At 49.6% G+C, this 15258-nt stretch overlaps 1 protein-coding gene across 6 annotated transcripts in view; it reads right to left on the bottom strand.

Moving 5' to 3' along the window:
- Window positions 1-14881, bottom strand: part of Ano1 (anoctamin 1) — a 146647-nt gene extending 131766 nt beyond the window's left edge. The window contains exon 1 of one of the 6 annotated variants that reach the window (XM_085841125.1): window positions 14691-14881. In XM_085841125.1, coding sequence (XP_085697251.1) covers window positions 14691-14826 — 136 coding nt within the window. In that variant the 5' untranslated portion in view covers window positions 14827-14881. The remainder of the gene's footprint in view (window positions 1-14690) is intronic. The other 5 variants (XM_085841124.1, XM_085841119.1, XM_085841120.1 and 2 more) reach the window with 5 other exon arrangements.
- Window positions 14882-15258: the final 377 nt, after the last annotated feature.

Raw genomic sequence — 15258 nt, 5'->3', positions numbered from 1 at the left:
AAATGATCTCAGGGAATGACTCTCACAGTCCTGTGGTCTGAGGCAGAGCAACAGGGACACCCTGAGACTTAGAGACACTCACAGGTTGTGTCTCCATGTGTTTTCGTATTGCTTCCTTCAGAAAGTTGGGTCAGGAAGCTGCAAGCATGTGGCCCACTGCTTGGATTTGCACCCTGACCACCACTTTCAGGCTGTTTGACCTCAGTACTTCCTTCAATGAGAAGTGGGAGGGGTGAAGGAAGCCCCTCATAGGGTTCAAAGATGAATCACGAGATGACACCTGTCAGGGAAGAGTTACAGACTGTCCACACCAAGATAAACTCCATGCAGGCTCCCCTTGTCTCTTTGTGTGCACACATGCATATATTCAGGGGGTCTGCTTTATTCACTACCCCACAGCCAACAAGCCAGATGTTCCATGAACATCACCGAAAATACAGTAACAGAGAAGCATCATCCGTCCATCCTTCCACAGAGGCCTAGCACCATTGATTTAGCCCAGCCATGTGTGAGCGATAGAGACAGAGGAAAGAGCCCTAGAGTGAGTTCTGTGGTGGTCAAAGGTGGCAAGAACACTGGTCCATGAGCACCCACCACAGGGTGTGGGCTGCTAGGTGCTAATCAGTCTCCTGTTGAACTCTTGGATATGAGATACTAGGAGGGGGAGGGGGAGAGATGTGCCTTAAGGCAGGACAGGTGCTGTCCAGCCTTGTTTCATGATAGGAGCTGAGAGCCAGCAACAGCCTCATGCAATCCCTGTGTTGTCTGCAGAGTAAGTTAAAGGGTGTGGTACAGCTAGTCCATCAATTGTTAAGTCCATGATGTTGGATGTCTCAGCTAGTCTATGGCATACACTTAAACCTCACAGAAGCAGGCTCTAATGCCAGTGAAGGAGGGAATGTGCAAGATCAAGGGCAAGCAGACAGAAGCCTCCCTCTTCCATGTCTTTTATACAGGCTACCAGCAGAAGGTGTGGCCTAGATTAAAGGAGGTCTTCCTACCTCAAGAGATCCGGATTAAAGGTGGGTCTTCCCACATCAAATAATTTAATTAAGAAAAAAATCCCTCACTGGTGTACCCAGCCACTTGGGCTTTATTTAATTCCAGATTTGGTCAAGTTGACAACCAAGAATAGCCATCACCATCTACCATTACCATCACCTATGCATTCATTCATCCATTCACCCACCATTATCCATCATATATGTATACAATGTATGTTCATTCATCCATCTACCCATCTATCTACCCAACCACCATTCATCTATCAGCCATCAATCCATTCATCCCCATCCATGCAGGCATCCATCCACGCATCCATCCCCCATCCACCAATCCTTCAATCCATCCCCTATCCATCCATGCATCCATCCATCCAAGTATCCATCAGTGCATTCATCCATCCATGCATCCATCCATCCATCCATGAGTCCTTCCATTCATCCATCCATCCATCAATTAATCCACCCTTTCTTCCATCTACCCACCCACCCACAAATTCACCCTTCCATTCACCCTCTCATCCATCCTTCTATCCCTGTCACCATGGAAAGACTGCAGCATGGCCAGTTCTTAAGGAGAAATCAGGCAGAGTGAAGCATGAAGCAGAGTGAGGGTCCCTTGTATAGGCTTCCAGGGAAGGGGTGGGGTTTCATGCAATGTGACTGGTGAATAGCCCATGGTACCTGCCTGTAGTTAGGCCATCTCTACATCAGCAATGAGGGTGAGAAGGGTAAGAGTCTAGACGAACAAATCACTTTAGCTCTGGAAACTAAATGGCTGTAGTTTTGGGATCTGTCATGGTTCAACCAAAAGGAGCAGTTTTACAAAATGGTCAGGCAAGTGCTTTATCAACTGAGCTATGGCCCTAGCCCTAAGCTTTTCAATGAGCTGACTCAACTTCGGGGTGATCCAGAGCTTGTAACAAATTTTCTCTCTCAGGCTGGGGCTTCTACTTCTCTACTCCCAGGAACCCTAACACACAATGATGCATCCTGCAGACACTTCCAGAAACAAGTCATGTGGATTTAGTGGTTGCTGGAGCTCATTCAGATGAGCCTTTGATGTCCTAGACAAGCAAACCCAGTCACCCTTATGGGAGTCTTCTCACGGGAGGTCCTTTGTGACGCCACAGAAAGACCCTCTGAAGAATTGGTCTTGGCAAAGCAGGGCCTAGTTACACAGGACCCAGAACCTTCTCAGAGGTAGAGAAGGGGTTTGCTTTGACCAGGCCACTCTGGGGCCCACTCACCCTTCTCTCTAGAGCTCTGGAGTCCTGACCCTGATATCAGACACCCACTCAGGGTCTACAGTGGACAAGAGCAGCTCCCCCTCCAATCTCACTACATCCCCATTGTCACAAAAGTCAACTCAGGCAGCTCCATCCCAAGATGGGCCCTGGGCTGTGAGCACAGAAAACAAAGCGCAGCATGGATGCTTCATTCATTCCTCCAGCACCATCTGCTCAGGACCATTGCTGAGCAAGTACCCATTCAGCCACACACAAGCCCACCTGGCATCTACACAGAGAAGGAGAGACGTGATACAGCCAAAAAAAAAATAAAAATCAAAACTCAGGATCCATCGGATGAGACCTGCTGTGCTGCTGTTCTCTGAGCAGACTCACTTCTGTCTTATGACCCAGGACGATGGCTTCCCCCTGTGGGGATTTCCTAAGACATGGAGCCCTGCATCTCTCAAAACCTTCTCTGCAGTGTCATCATACTGAATCTAGACTGGACACAGTCCAGGGTCCGTGTGTGTGTGTGGGGGGGGGGGGTGGTATGTGTGCATGCGTATACCTGTGGAGCTTGATATCCAGTCTCCCTCCAGCGCTCTCCGCTTTCAGCTTTTGAAACAAGGTCTCTCACCCAACCTGAAGCTCCACTAAACCAGCCACTTAGGCCCGGGTATCCTGCTGTCTTCAATCTCCCCAGGGTGTACACCAAGCTCAGCTTTTTATGTGGCTTCCGGGGATCCAAACTTTGGTCCTCATGCATGTGTGGCAGGGACTACACCCACTGAGCCATTTCTCCAGCTGCCAGCAAGGGACAAGGAGACGCTCAGGTGACAAACACGGAGATATGACATCAGACACGAGACCCTTGTCTTGTGTAACTGGATCTACTTTCAAGAATATGAAAGCATCATCATACCCCAGTGAGGAGAGGGGGCGTCTCCAGGGCATGGGCATTGTCCTTACCTCAGCTGCTGTTGGTTACAAGGACACGTGGGTTTGTGTTAAATTGATCAAATTATATATTTAACATCGGGGTGTGACACTGTGTGGAAATGACACTGTGCTGTCAAACCTCCAGGTTGTAAAGGGGAGGGGTAGGTGTTGAGAGTGTCTACTGGGCACATCCAGTTCCAGGAACACATTCCCTGGGAGACTTGGGGACTGGTCTGTAGAGAGAGCTGAGCAACAGCCCTGGGGCTACCACATGGCATCTAGTGCTGGGAGCCACTGGGTGGGTTTTTTTCACTTCACAGCCCTGAGGCATTGTGGGACCAGCAGTTCTGGCTTCAAGGGGCCCAGGGTGAGCTCTGCCTTACTTGGGCCAACTCCCACTTCTCAGCCCCTCACCCACCCCTTCCTTCGTGATTAACACGAGCTATTTTCTTACACTTTGCTCACATAGGCAAGCTGGCTCCTGGATTTATTTGGGGTAGGAAGACAAGGCAAGGTAACATGAGGGTGTGGCGCTACCTGTCTGTGATGCCAGCAACTGGAGGGGGTTGGAGGGGGAGCAGGAGTAGCTGGAGTTCACAGCCAGCCTGGACTACATAGTAAGTGTGCCAACCTGGGCTACATAGTAAGTGTGCCTGCCTGGGCTACACAACAAGCAAACAGACATTACGGTCTTTCCTGTAATGGCTCCGTGAGTGAGGCACTTGCTGCCGAGTCTGAGACCTGAGTTAGTTCCTGCCATCCATGCGGTTCAAGGAGAGAACTGATTTCTGCAGGTTGTCCTCAGACTTCCACACAAATCAGTAAGTAAAGAAAGTTAAATAAGCAAGACAATTTTAAAAACATTTATTCTGTGTGTGTGTGTGTGTCTGCATGAGTTTATGTGGCTATGTGTATTCAGGAGCCTGTGGGAACCAGAAGAGGGCACTGGATTCAGTGAAACTGGAGTTACAGGCAGTCATGAGCTACTGTGTGGGTGCTGGGAGTGAACCTGGTTCCTCTGTAAGAGCAGCAAGCATTCTTAACCACAAGAGACCCATTGTCTCTTAGGTCCCAGACAATGTAATTTTAAAGTCCAGGCATGACTGTGCAATGTGATCCAGTCTGGGGTCTGCTCTGGAGACACTACCCTGTTCTACTCTTGGCTATGATGACGTAAGTCTCACTAAAATGTCTGCCTTGCAGAGTACCAGTTATAAAGCACAGCTGTATTGCAGTTGTTGACTCCCACCCCAGGGAGCAGCTGTTCCAGGATGTCTGGGGGAAACTGGATGTCCCACTGAGATCTCAGGACCCTCGGCCTTCAGCAGGTAGCCAATGTGCCACCTGCTATTGCCATGCCCAAGGTGTTCTGTGCACTTCCTCCAAAGACTAACACATGGCCTCTGGCTACTGAGCTGTGTGTCTCTTTGAAAATGGGAGAGATGGCCAGGACTATTTTAAAGGCTGATCTCCAGGTCTTCCTTGGGGGTACTTAAGGACTGCCACTCATACACTCTAGACAATTCCCATTTGGAGTAAAGGAGAGAAGGGAGAGACAGGGAGGGAGAGAGGGAGGGAGGGAGGGATTGGAGGGGAAAGGAGAGAGAGAGAGAGAGAGAGAGAGAGAGAGAGAGAGAGAGAGAGAGAGAGAGAGAGAGAGCACGCACTGGATTCAGAGCCAACATTTTAAACTCTAGTCTCATCTCTGTCACCAAACCACTGACCCTAGGAATACTTACTGGTGAATTCTAAGCATGAAGGCTGCCACTGAGCCATACCCCAGTTGTTCCAATAGGCCTACTTATTTAAGAATCTCTGTAGAAGTTCCAGAACATTCTCTGGCTCTCTTAGGGTAGAGATGTGCCTACTGCTAAAACCAACGACATTTTAAAATATTTCTCTTGTTGAGACAAGAGTTGGGACGCCTTCATGGGAATTTGGGATATCTCCTGAGGTCAAGTAGAGCTCTGTGGAGCTTTGCCCAAGTGAGAGTCTAAAGTAGATTTTTTTTTATTTCTCCCCACCCCCCCAAGGGTTTCTCTGTGTAGTCCTGGCTATGCAGGAACTTGCTTTGTAGACCAGACTGGACACAAATTCACAGAGGTCCACCTGCCTCCGCCTCTTGAGTGCTAGAATTAAAGGGATGTACCACCACTGCTTGGCTTGATTTTATTCTTAATCAGATATTGCTTAATTTATATACCCAATGAACTGTCAGCAGCACAACAGGTGCAGCTGTGAAAACAGCTTCTAAATTGATGGTTCTGACCTACGACCTTCTACGGGGTCTAGGGTGTATGTCAGTGGTAGGGTTCTAACTATATTCCCACAGTGAGGGGACTGGGGAGTGACCCAGTGACAGAGCACCTACCTAGAATCCTACAATGAGAGATTGGCTCAGTAGTAGAGCCTCTAGGTAGAATCCTCCAGTGAGAGACTGGGGTATGATTCAGTGGCAGAGTGCCTGCCTAGCCTGGAGCATCCAAGCCTGTGGGCTCTATCCCTGCTACAGGGGTCAGGGAAGATCTGTGAAATCTTCTACTATGTAAAATGGCAAAATATAGACAAAAACTTTTCAGTGAAGCCTGGTGACACCTCAGCCACATGACCATGGTCAACACTGACTGAAATGAAACCATGCTGACAGTGTGTGTCCTCAACTTGATGGCATGAGATGGCATTTCATTTCTGTTCCTTCCTCTCCCAAACCTACAGTCTCAGGCCAATCACATGGAGAAGGTCCTACTGATTGATTGTCTACCCATGTCTGAGCAGCTGCCATACACAGATGCCTGAGACACCGTCAGGTCAACAGAACTCCAAGGAATCAGGCTGAGTAAATGTGCCCTGGGCCTCTGGGAAGTAACAGGAGTAAAAGGGCCAGAAGGGACATGCGTGAAAAACACATCTCCATACCCTCCAGTCTCCTGAAACAATCAGATGTCAGCATCGGCCACGGACTGCTTTAGTGTGAGATGCTGGCCTGGGTGTGGGGGCATGAGGACTTCCTGAATTGCCTTTGCAGTAATTCCACAAATCTAGAGTCATTGAGGAGGAAAAAGTTGAAACAGAAAACAAACAGGAACACCCACAGGCACGGAAGCAATATGAGGGGTGCTGTCACCACATAACCACAAACCAGTCTCGATGTGTGTTTTCTCATTTGCATTTGACACAGGAGCTAGTGCAAAATTTTGCTCCAGGCATGAATGAGACAGTTCTATTTGCATATGTTTAGGTCTATAGAGGTCATATATTATACTCAATTTCTCCAGCCATCTCTACATTCACCTACCAGTCTCTCCATCTACCCACCATCTACTCATCCTTTTAACCTATCTAACCACACATCCATCCACTTATCCATGCACCCCCATCTGCCCATCCATCCATCCATCCATCCACCCATCTATCCATCTGTCTGCCCATCCACCTATCCATCAAATTATTTTGACCTATTATCTACCCATTTAACCATTTATGCAATCATCCATTTCATCCACTAATCTCTCCATCCCTCTACCCCCTCCATCTAACCATCCACCCTCATTCATTTACTCATCCATCCATTTACCCAGATATTTCCCATCCACACATCCATCTCCCCACTCATTCTGTCTGCTTATCTTCCCATACTGCCACCGTCTACCCGTTTACTTATTCAGCTACCTATTCACCCATTCACTCATCCATACTCACATCTATCCATTTATCTATGCATTACTCTATCTGCCCAGTCCTCTCACTCGAACATCAGGGGGAACACCTTTCAATAATAGACCAATATCCAAATTGAAGATGTGTCACTAAATGCCACTTTATTACCATCGATCACAAAGAAAGAACAAAACAGTGGCTTAGTTCCTTAGGAGGTCTTCTGAGAAAAAAAAGCCCTGTATAAGGGCTTTCTGCGCCCCCTGGGCAATACCTGTTAGGGTCTCATTCAACTTTAGCGTAAGAGGCTAAAGATCCTCCCTGTCCTTTGGAACTTGTCCATGTTGAGAGCAGCCATGTGGGTACAGTGCTCACAAGAATGACAGAGCAGCCGTGTCTGTGCTTGTGGAGAGGAGACTGGTGCTGAAGAGAGTGGCCACTCTGCATCAGAGATAGCCTGGGAGGGGATGGACCACAGAGCAGAATGAGGAGCTCCTGGTGGGAGCAGGGAGAGGAACTGATGTACAGAGACTATGGGGAGGGCCAGGCTATGGCGGGCCAGGGCAGGCTGAATGCAGAGGATAGGAGCTGTGGGAAGACAGTGAAGGGAGACAGGAGTGCTCTCCTGCAGGACAGGACCAGAGGCGGCTCAAGGAGCCTTGCAAAGGCCAGGGGTAGAGTCATCTTGCTCTGTTTGACATCTTCCCTCTTGCCACTTCAGTAGTGACAGGCTAGGGCAGATGGGGCCAAGCAATAACTGACATTGACATGAGCATGTAGTAGACAGAGCTGAAGGGAAAATAGAAGGGAACCTGTCTGAAAGTGGGGGCATGAACCATGGAAAGAGAGCCCAGACGCCCACCCTTTCATGAGCTGCCCTAGGAAGAGCCTGAAGATCACTCTGTGCTGCAGAGAAGGGGTCCTCTGGGCTCAGGTTAGAGATACTGCACTGAGTTCGCAAGGAAGAGTCACAGGCTGGACCTATGCTGGACCTGCCCCCAGCCCTGCTTCTTCACCTCCCAGGAAGCAGCATGATAATGGTGACCTGTGTCATCTGCTCTCTCATGGCCACGCCAATAGTGGATAAACATCTCCAGTCCCTTCAGAGACTTCTGCACTGAACGAGTTTTAAAATCACTAGGAACCACAGGGGATGTGTGTGTAGAGTCTGTTCCTGGGTGTGAATAGGGAAAGGATTAAAGTCAGGTGCTGAGGTTGTGTTTGCACACCATGCCCAGGGCCTAGCAGAGTGTGCTGCAGATAGGGACACAGCTGTTGGCCCAGTGGGGTGGGATCCTGGTGCGTGGGGGTTCTGTGGCTTGGGCTGTACAAGGGAAACCCTGAGCCCAGTGGAGCCATGGGAAAAGGCTCACAGAGAGTGAATGTCCCCCATGAGCTGATAGAGGAAGAAAGGAAACACTGGTGAGCCAGCTCCTGGGCACACCCACCCACCCCAGCCCACCCACTGACAAACACACAAAACTAGTAATTTGTCTGCCTAATAGCCACGTGACCATCATCAAATGGATCTCTGAAGGTTGGAAAGGCGTTTAGCAATTCATTACACAGCATGAAAACTGTCACGTGTGCCTGGCACCAAAGGCCGAGGCATGATGGAGACGGAATGGTGAACAATGCTGGGTGCTGGGCTGGGGAGAGATAGGAGACCATGGTGAGCCCTGCCTTCTGGGTGTGGCTCCCTGCAGCAGCCAGATAGTCACAGAAAACTTTCTTTTCCACCAAAGCCAGCAACCCCAGATCTGGGGCCCAAGCTGAATTCCAGACTTCCCTCACCCCTGGCCTCACTTCTCTGTACCCAAGCCTCCATGAATCAGGCTAGGCAGGGGCTCTGCAGAGCATCTGTAGACAGCTGTTAGTTGTATGAATTGGAATCCATTCCCTGCTCTCTAGCAGCCAACAATGAGCCCCTGACTGAAGACAAACCCATGACTGTCAAATGTCTCCTAAGATTAAGAACTTGACAATTGAGTGCTAGGGGAGTCTAAGATGAGAAAGGGCTTGCAAGGCAGGAAGAGCAGGCAAAATGCACTGCTTTCAGCCACCTGATCCTCCACCTGTCCATCTGTCAGTCATCCATCATCCACTCACCCATCATTCATTGTTATTCAGTCATCATTCATCCATCTGTAACTCGTCCAACCACTCACCCATTTCCCATACAGCCTTTTTTTATTCTCACTACTCAATCATCCTTGATCCACCAACCCACCCATCTATCTACTCATCCCTTCATCCATCCACATCCATCTATCCACATCCATCCATCTACTCATCCATCCATCCATCATCCATCCACTCACTTCCCTTCCTTCCATCATCTACTTTCTCACTACCCATCCATCCATCTATTCTCTCACTTTTCATCCATCATTTATCCATGTATCCACTGTCCATCTACCTACATATATCACTAACCATCCATCCATCATCCACACATACGTACATTATCTAGCCAGTGAGCCAGTCAGCTATGAACCAGCCAGCCATTTACCTACCCACTATTCATCCATCTGTCTATCTCTCCATTCATCTATCTATCTGATTTTCTTTGAACTGCCATGACCAGACCCTGTGCTAGCACTAGAAAATATGAGTGAGATGCCAGTCCAGACAGTTGGGGTCCAAGTCTGGCCAGAGAGGCCAATACAGTAGGAAGAAATAACTGAGTGCCAGTTTGCCACAGGATCTAAAGAGGATAGAGGTTGACTCTCATCATGCCCCATATCATAGGTGGGGATGAGGGTCACTACTCTGCTGGGTAGACTTGTCCTTGGCATAGTATAAACCATGGAATAAACATGGAGAACAGAACTGTGATACGGCACACTCTATTCCTGACAGGGTGGCTATCCCATTCCCTGCTCCTTACAGAGTTGCTACCCCATACCCTGTTCCTCCTGAGAAGGTGGCTAGCCCATACCCTGCTCCTGACAAGGTGGCTATCCCATGCCCTACTACTGAGAAGGTGGTTACCCTGTGCCCCACGGTGTCTGTTTGATGATAATGGAATTCTGTATGCATTTGCAGAGCAGGAAGACAGTTTTCTCTACTTCACTATAATACAGTAGGGAAACCTGCCACGTACACAGTGCATCAGCTTCTGACCACATCCGGTGGTCACCTGGAGACTAGGGGGATAAGGCTTTGCTGGAGTGCTGTCTGCACCAGCCTCCTCACTGCTGGAGAAGACAGAGCATGGGCTGCTGTCAAGCCGACCAGACACATCCTCAGTGTCTCTGGCCTCCCAGGAAGTGTCCACAGAGCACCTAGACACCCAGACTAATAAATTGCACATGCTCATCAAAAGTTGAGGGTCAGCTTTGGTGACTGTGACTGTTGGTAATATGCTCAAAAGCAAACCCCCAAAGGGTGGCACATCTGACAGACAGTGCCTCGATGACTAGATAGTCACACAGGAAAGATGATACTGAGCCCTTTCCATACCCCATATATAAACATTAACTCAACCTGGATCAATGATCTAAATATAAGACAAAACCCACAAAACTCTTATGGCTGGGATGAGTCTGTGACCTTGCAACCAGCAGTAGGTTCTTAGAGATGATGCCAATGACACCAGCAGAGAGAGAGAGAGAGAGAGAGAGAGATGCTAAACTGATTAAACTGATGAACCTAACACCATGAAAATTGATTTCTGTGTATCATGGGATATTATGGAGAAGGGGAAGACATAATCTGTAAATATTTGCAAACCACACAATAGATAAAGGTTGATATCCACACTCTAGAAAAGAACAAGAAGACAAACATTTAGAAGTAAGTCTGCTCCCACTGTCTTTTGGGAGACCTTTTTCCATAGAAGGCTGATAGGTGACAGATAGCCTGATGATGCTCAGGGCAACCAGCTACCAGACAAACTCAAAGCAAGACCACATCACACCCTTCAGGATTGCTGTCTCAAACAAATAAAATTATATAAATGCCAAATGTTGTTAGAGATGTTGGAACCCTTGTGCCATCCTAACAGGAATATAAAATAAGGAAGTGGCTGTAGAAACGAATGAGGGCCAGTGAAATGGCTCAGTAGGTAACAGCTCTTGTCACACAAGCCTGGCAACCTGAGTTCAAGCCCCAGACCCCACACATCAAGGTAGAAAGACAGAACTAACCCACAAAATTGTCCTCTGTCTTTCACACATGTGCAGCAGCATGCATGCATACCGACACAATCATACATACCCTCAACAACAACAGCAACAACAACAAAATAATAAGAATAAAGTTTTAAATATTTATTTTATTAGTTTTAGCTATATCCCTGTGTGTCCATGTGGGGTATGTGCGTATGAGTGTCGGTGCCTGAGGAGGTGAGAAACATGGAATCCTTCTGAAGCTGGAGATGCAGGTGGTTGAAAGTCATCTGATGTGGGTGCTGAGAACTGAACTTGAGTCCTCTACATGAGTGGCACTTACTCTTAACTGCTGAGCCACCTCTCAGCCCAGTAATAGTAATTCTTTAAAGTTAAAGATGGCAAAGCTGTCAGACCCAGCGATTTCACTTAGGTAGCTACACTAAAGAACTGAGGGCAGGCTCTTGGGTAGAGTTGTCTGGAGTTCTCTGTTATGGCATTGTTGCAGACAGCTCCAAGGTAAAAATACACCAGGTATCTACTCCCTGGGCCACTGGCTGTGGTATGGTGGCTGTGTAAAACATTTGGTACAGTGGAGTATCACTCTGCCATGCAGAAAAGAAATGGAGAAGCATTCTGAGAACAGGCTATACAGACAGTTTGCACAAAGATGGTTGCCATTGTCATTGACACATGTGGGACTCTGGACAGGTTCATAGACTAGTGGGAGAATTACTCTTCCTTGAGCCAGGGAAGAAAACACATTCTATGTCTGATATACAGAGTAGTGGGGTGAGAACAGTCAGGTGGTGGTTACTTGACATGGTGTGGTGGTTTGAATATGCTTGGCCCAGGGAGTGGCACTGTTAGGTGGTGTGGCCTTGTTGTTGGAGGAAGTGTGTCACTATGGGGGTGGGCTTGGAGACCCTTCTCCTAGCTGCCTTAGGTTGCTAAGTCTTCTCCTGGCCACCTTTGGAACAAGAGGCAGAACTCTCAGCTCCTTCTACAGCACCATGCCTGTCTGCCTGGATGGTACCATGCTCTTGCCATGATGAGAATGAACTGAACCTCTGAAACTATAAGACAACTCCAATTAAATGTTTGCCTTTATAAGAGTTGCCGTAGTCATGGTGTCTCTTCACAGCAGTGGAAACCCTAACTAAGACACCTGGCAAGGTTTGATGGCAGTGAGCATACTTGTAACAGTTGTGAAAAATCTTATATATTGCATCTCAACTTGACAAAAATAAACCAAAAGATCCGCTCCACTCTACCTCCATCCCATCAAAGTTCAGTCATTATAACCCTAGCTTTGCAGTTGCCCAGCCCTGAATCTAGTGACTCTAGATCCATTACAGACACACATACACTGACACACATGTTTGCACACACAATAGACACACGCACACACATACACACACACATGCACAAACACACACTCTCTCACATACACACACACACACATGTATGCATGCATACACACACACATGCATGCATACACACACACACACACACACACACACACACACACACACACTCACACACACCTGTGCCCATGCCTCAGGCTCTGCTTTCAGGGTACCCCTGCCCACTATCCTGTGTCCTTCATCATCCGCATCATGCACATCTGCACAACACAGTGAAGCACTGCAGAGCCTCTGCTGACTCCACAGCTCCAGCCTTCTGGTTGACCATCCCCCTGATACACACCCAGCTCAAGCTGCACCTGGGATGTCTGGGTCTCCCTGCTCCATCCTCTGTCTTTGTCAGGTCCTCAATCCAGGAGCCCCAACAGCAGTTACACTTCACATTCCCCCTGCCTGGCTTGTGTCCTCCCTCAGAAGGATGGGAATAAGATGGCCAGGAGGACAGTCCTCACTCACACTGGGAAGAGAGCTGGGGACAAGAGGCAGGTGACAGGCTTGAGCCCACTCTCACAATACTCTAGGCTTTGAGGATAAGTTACAGAGTAGGTATGGAGGCAACCAGAGGTTCAGAGCTGAGGCCAGCTCTGGAGTCTCCATTCCTGCTCACCCTGTCCTCCACAACCGCACTGCACGAGGTTGTCCTCTCAGGCTCAAACTTCGACGACGGAGCAACCTTGATCACTGGGCTTCTCTATGTCCTGCAGTGCGAGGTTCCCTTGCAGTCTGTACCAGCTAATGCTATCAGCTTCGGGTCTCTGATTCTATCCCAAGCTGTTCCCACTCTCACACATGTCCAGCATTTCTGCATGCCTGTGGGGTGGGACCATGCACCCATGTAAACCCAGATATTAAAGCTGGCCCACCAGTCCTCGGATCTTACTCCTGTCTCTGGTGATGCCCAGGGTGGCAGAGAGACAAGAGCCTGCCTGGCACATGGCCCGAATAAATGTTGGGATGTAGAGGGATGGACCGGAGGGATTCCCTCTACAAATGTGGTGGTCATCCTGCCCCCATGCCCATCCAGAATCTGTTCTACCCAGCCTATTGCAGAAGGAAACCCAGATGCCCACACCTGAGACCCACCTGGCCTACGTCCAGGAAGCAAGCAGAGCCCAGGCCTCCCTGCTACAATGATTGGCAGACACAGGCCAAGATAAGGCTCTCTCGTCAGATTTTGGCTGCATGATCTAGACTCTGCCTGAGATGGAGTCTGGGGACCCTCACAACAGCTACACCCAGGTGATGCCACCCTGTCTTCTATGAAGCCTCAGTTTTCCAGTCTGTGGAGTGGGAAAGGCCATGTCCCACTGCCTACAGTTGTCAGAGGATTAACACCCACAGTCCTGCTTCTAGTGCCCAGCACCCAGTGAGATGCTCACCCAGAACCAGCCCAGTGCTGGCATTTTTGGTTTGCTGCAAAAAGGACAGAAATATGAGCTGGAGGGGGAGGGAAAGGGGGATAGAGTGGTCTGGCCAACCAGCACCAGCCTTGGCAGAAGCCCTGGCTCTTACCCTGGTATTGGTGTGCCCCTCTACCTTAATTTGATGCTGAAAAAGCCAAATTGGGTCGTCTTGAAAAGAACATGGGATAAGTTGCTTCATGGGAGTCTAAGTGAAGACAGGGAGGGAGGCTGTGACGGTAGAGAGAGCATCCTTTCCAGGGCTCAGCCCCAGCAAACTCCAACTGTGTGATCAAGTGCACGTCTTCCTGACACCCCACTCTGGGTTTATTTAATAACCTCTGAACTGGGAGGATAACATGCAGGAAACGTTTCCTGGGTCATTTATTTGAAAATTATTCATATAAAAACATCCAAGGTGATGACTTAGTAGCCAGGACTCCCCCTCCCCTCCTGGCTTCCCGACCTCATCTGTCTCCCTGCTCTGCCAGCAGTTTCCGTTATGACTTCGAGTCATCGAGTTACTTTACTTCCCAAATAAATCTCCACAACAGCGCGGAAATATTAAGAGTATTAATAGTGCCTGTAAAAACATCCGAAGACTCACATCTGCCAGGAGCAGTTAGATGTAGCAAGCTGGGGATGCCTCCGAGGGAGTCCGAAACCAGGTGACCTAAGTCCCCCCAGGGGACAGGCAAGGTCCCTCTTCGGGGGTCTAACAGGGTCTCTCCAGGATGCTACAGACTCCCTCTAGGGATGCCAGGTTCCCTCAAGGGGGCACTACTAGCTCCCACCCCACCCCCGCGCAGCGACTGACCATGTCTCTCTGTCTGTCTGTCTGTCTGTCCCTCCGTCCATGTCCCCTGCAACCTCCACCCAAGTCCCTGCGCTCTCCTCCTGCAGAGCGGCTCAGGGAAGGTCCTACCACCTGAGTTGGGGGTTCCTGCGTCCTGTGCCTCGTGCACGATTGTTTCCGGTCCCCGCTGGCACTCTCGGTCCGCAGAGGTTCCCTCTCGGGTCAAGCCCTCCAGGCCGATATCGCTGTCCTGCGCGTCCTGCATGATGTGTTCACTCCGGACGCCCTGGGTCCAGCAGAGGGACCGGCAGAGGCGGGAGGAAGGTTGAGCCCAGCTGCCTGCACCGCGCTGCTCCGCCCCCAGCGCTCTGGTCCTGGGGTCCCCCAGTTCTCCGCCCCGGGGGTCACGGGGTCACCTGCAGCCGCGCCCTCGCCCCGCCCTGTTCCCGCCCCCCATTGCATGGGAGGTGCCCCCAACTCTAGCTTGGCCCCAGGGAGCAGCCTTGGACAGGGGAGGCTCACAGGGTGGGCCAGCCCCGCCTCTAACCCGCAGGACCCTGGGCGACCACTCTGCCAGTTTGTGGGAAGAGATGAAAAGGCTAACTAACGCCAGTGCGGTGGTGGTGGGGGGCGGCGGTGTTTTATTTTATTTTTAGTCAGGGTCTCACTTTGCTGCCCTAGCTGTCATAGAATTCAC

Source organism: Mus caroli, unplaced genomic scaffold (genome assembly GCF_978045245.1).
Source record: "Mus caroli unplaced genomic scaffold, Mus_caroli_1 scaffold_8, whole genome shotgun sequence".
Classification (NCBI taxonomy): Eukaryota; Metazoa; Chordata; class Mammalia; order Rodentia; family Muridae; genus Mus; species Mus caroli.
Note: the sequence above shows the minus strand (reverse complement) of the source record. Positions and strands in the feature narration are given on the sequence as shown.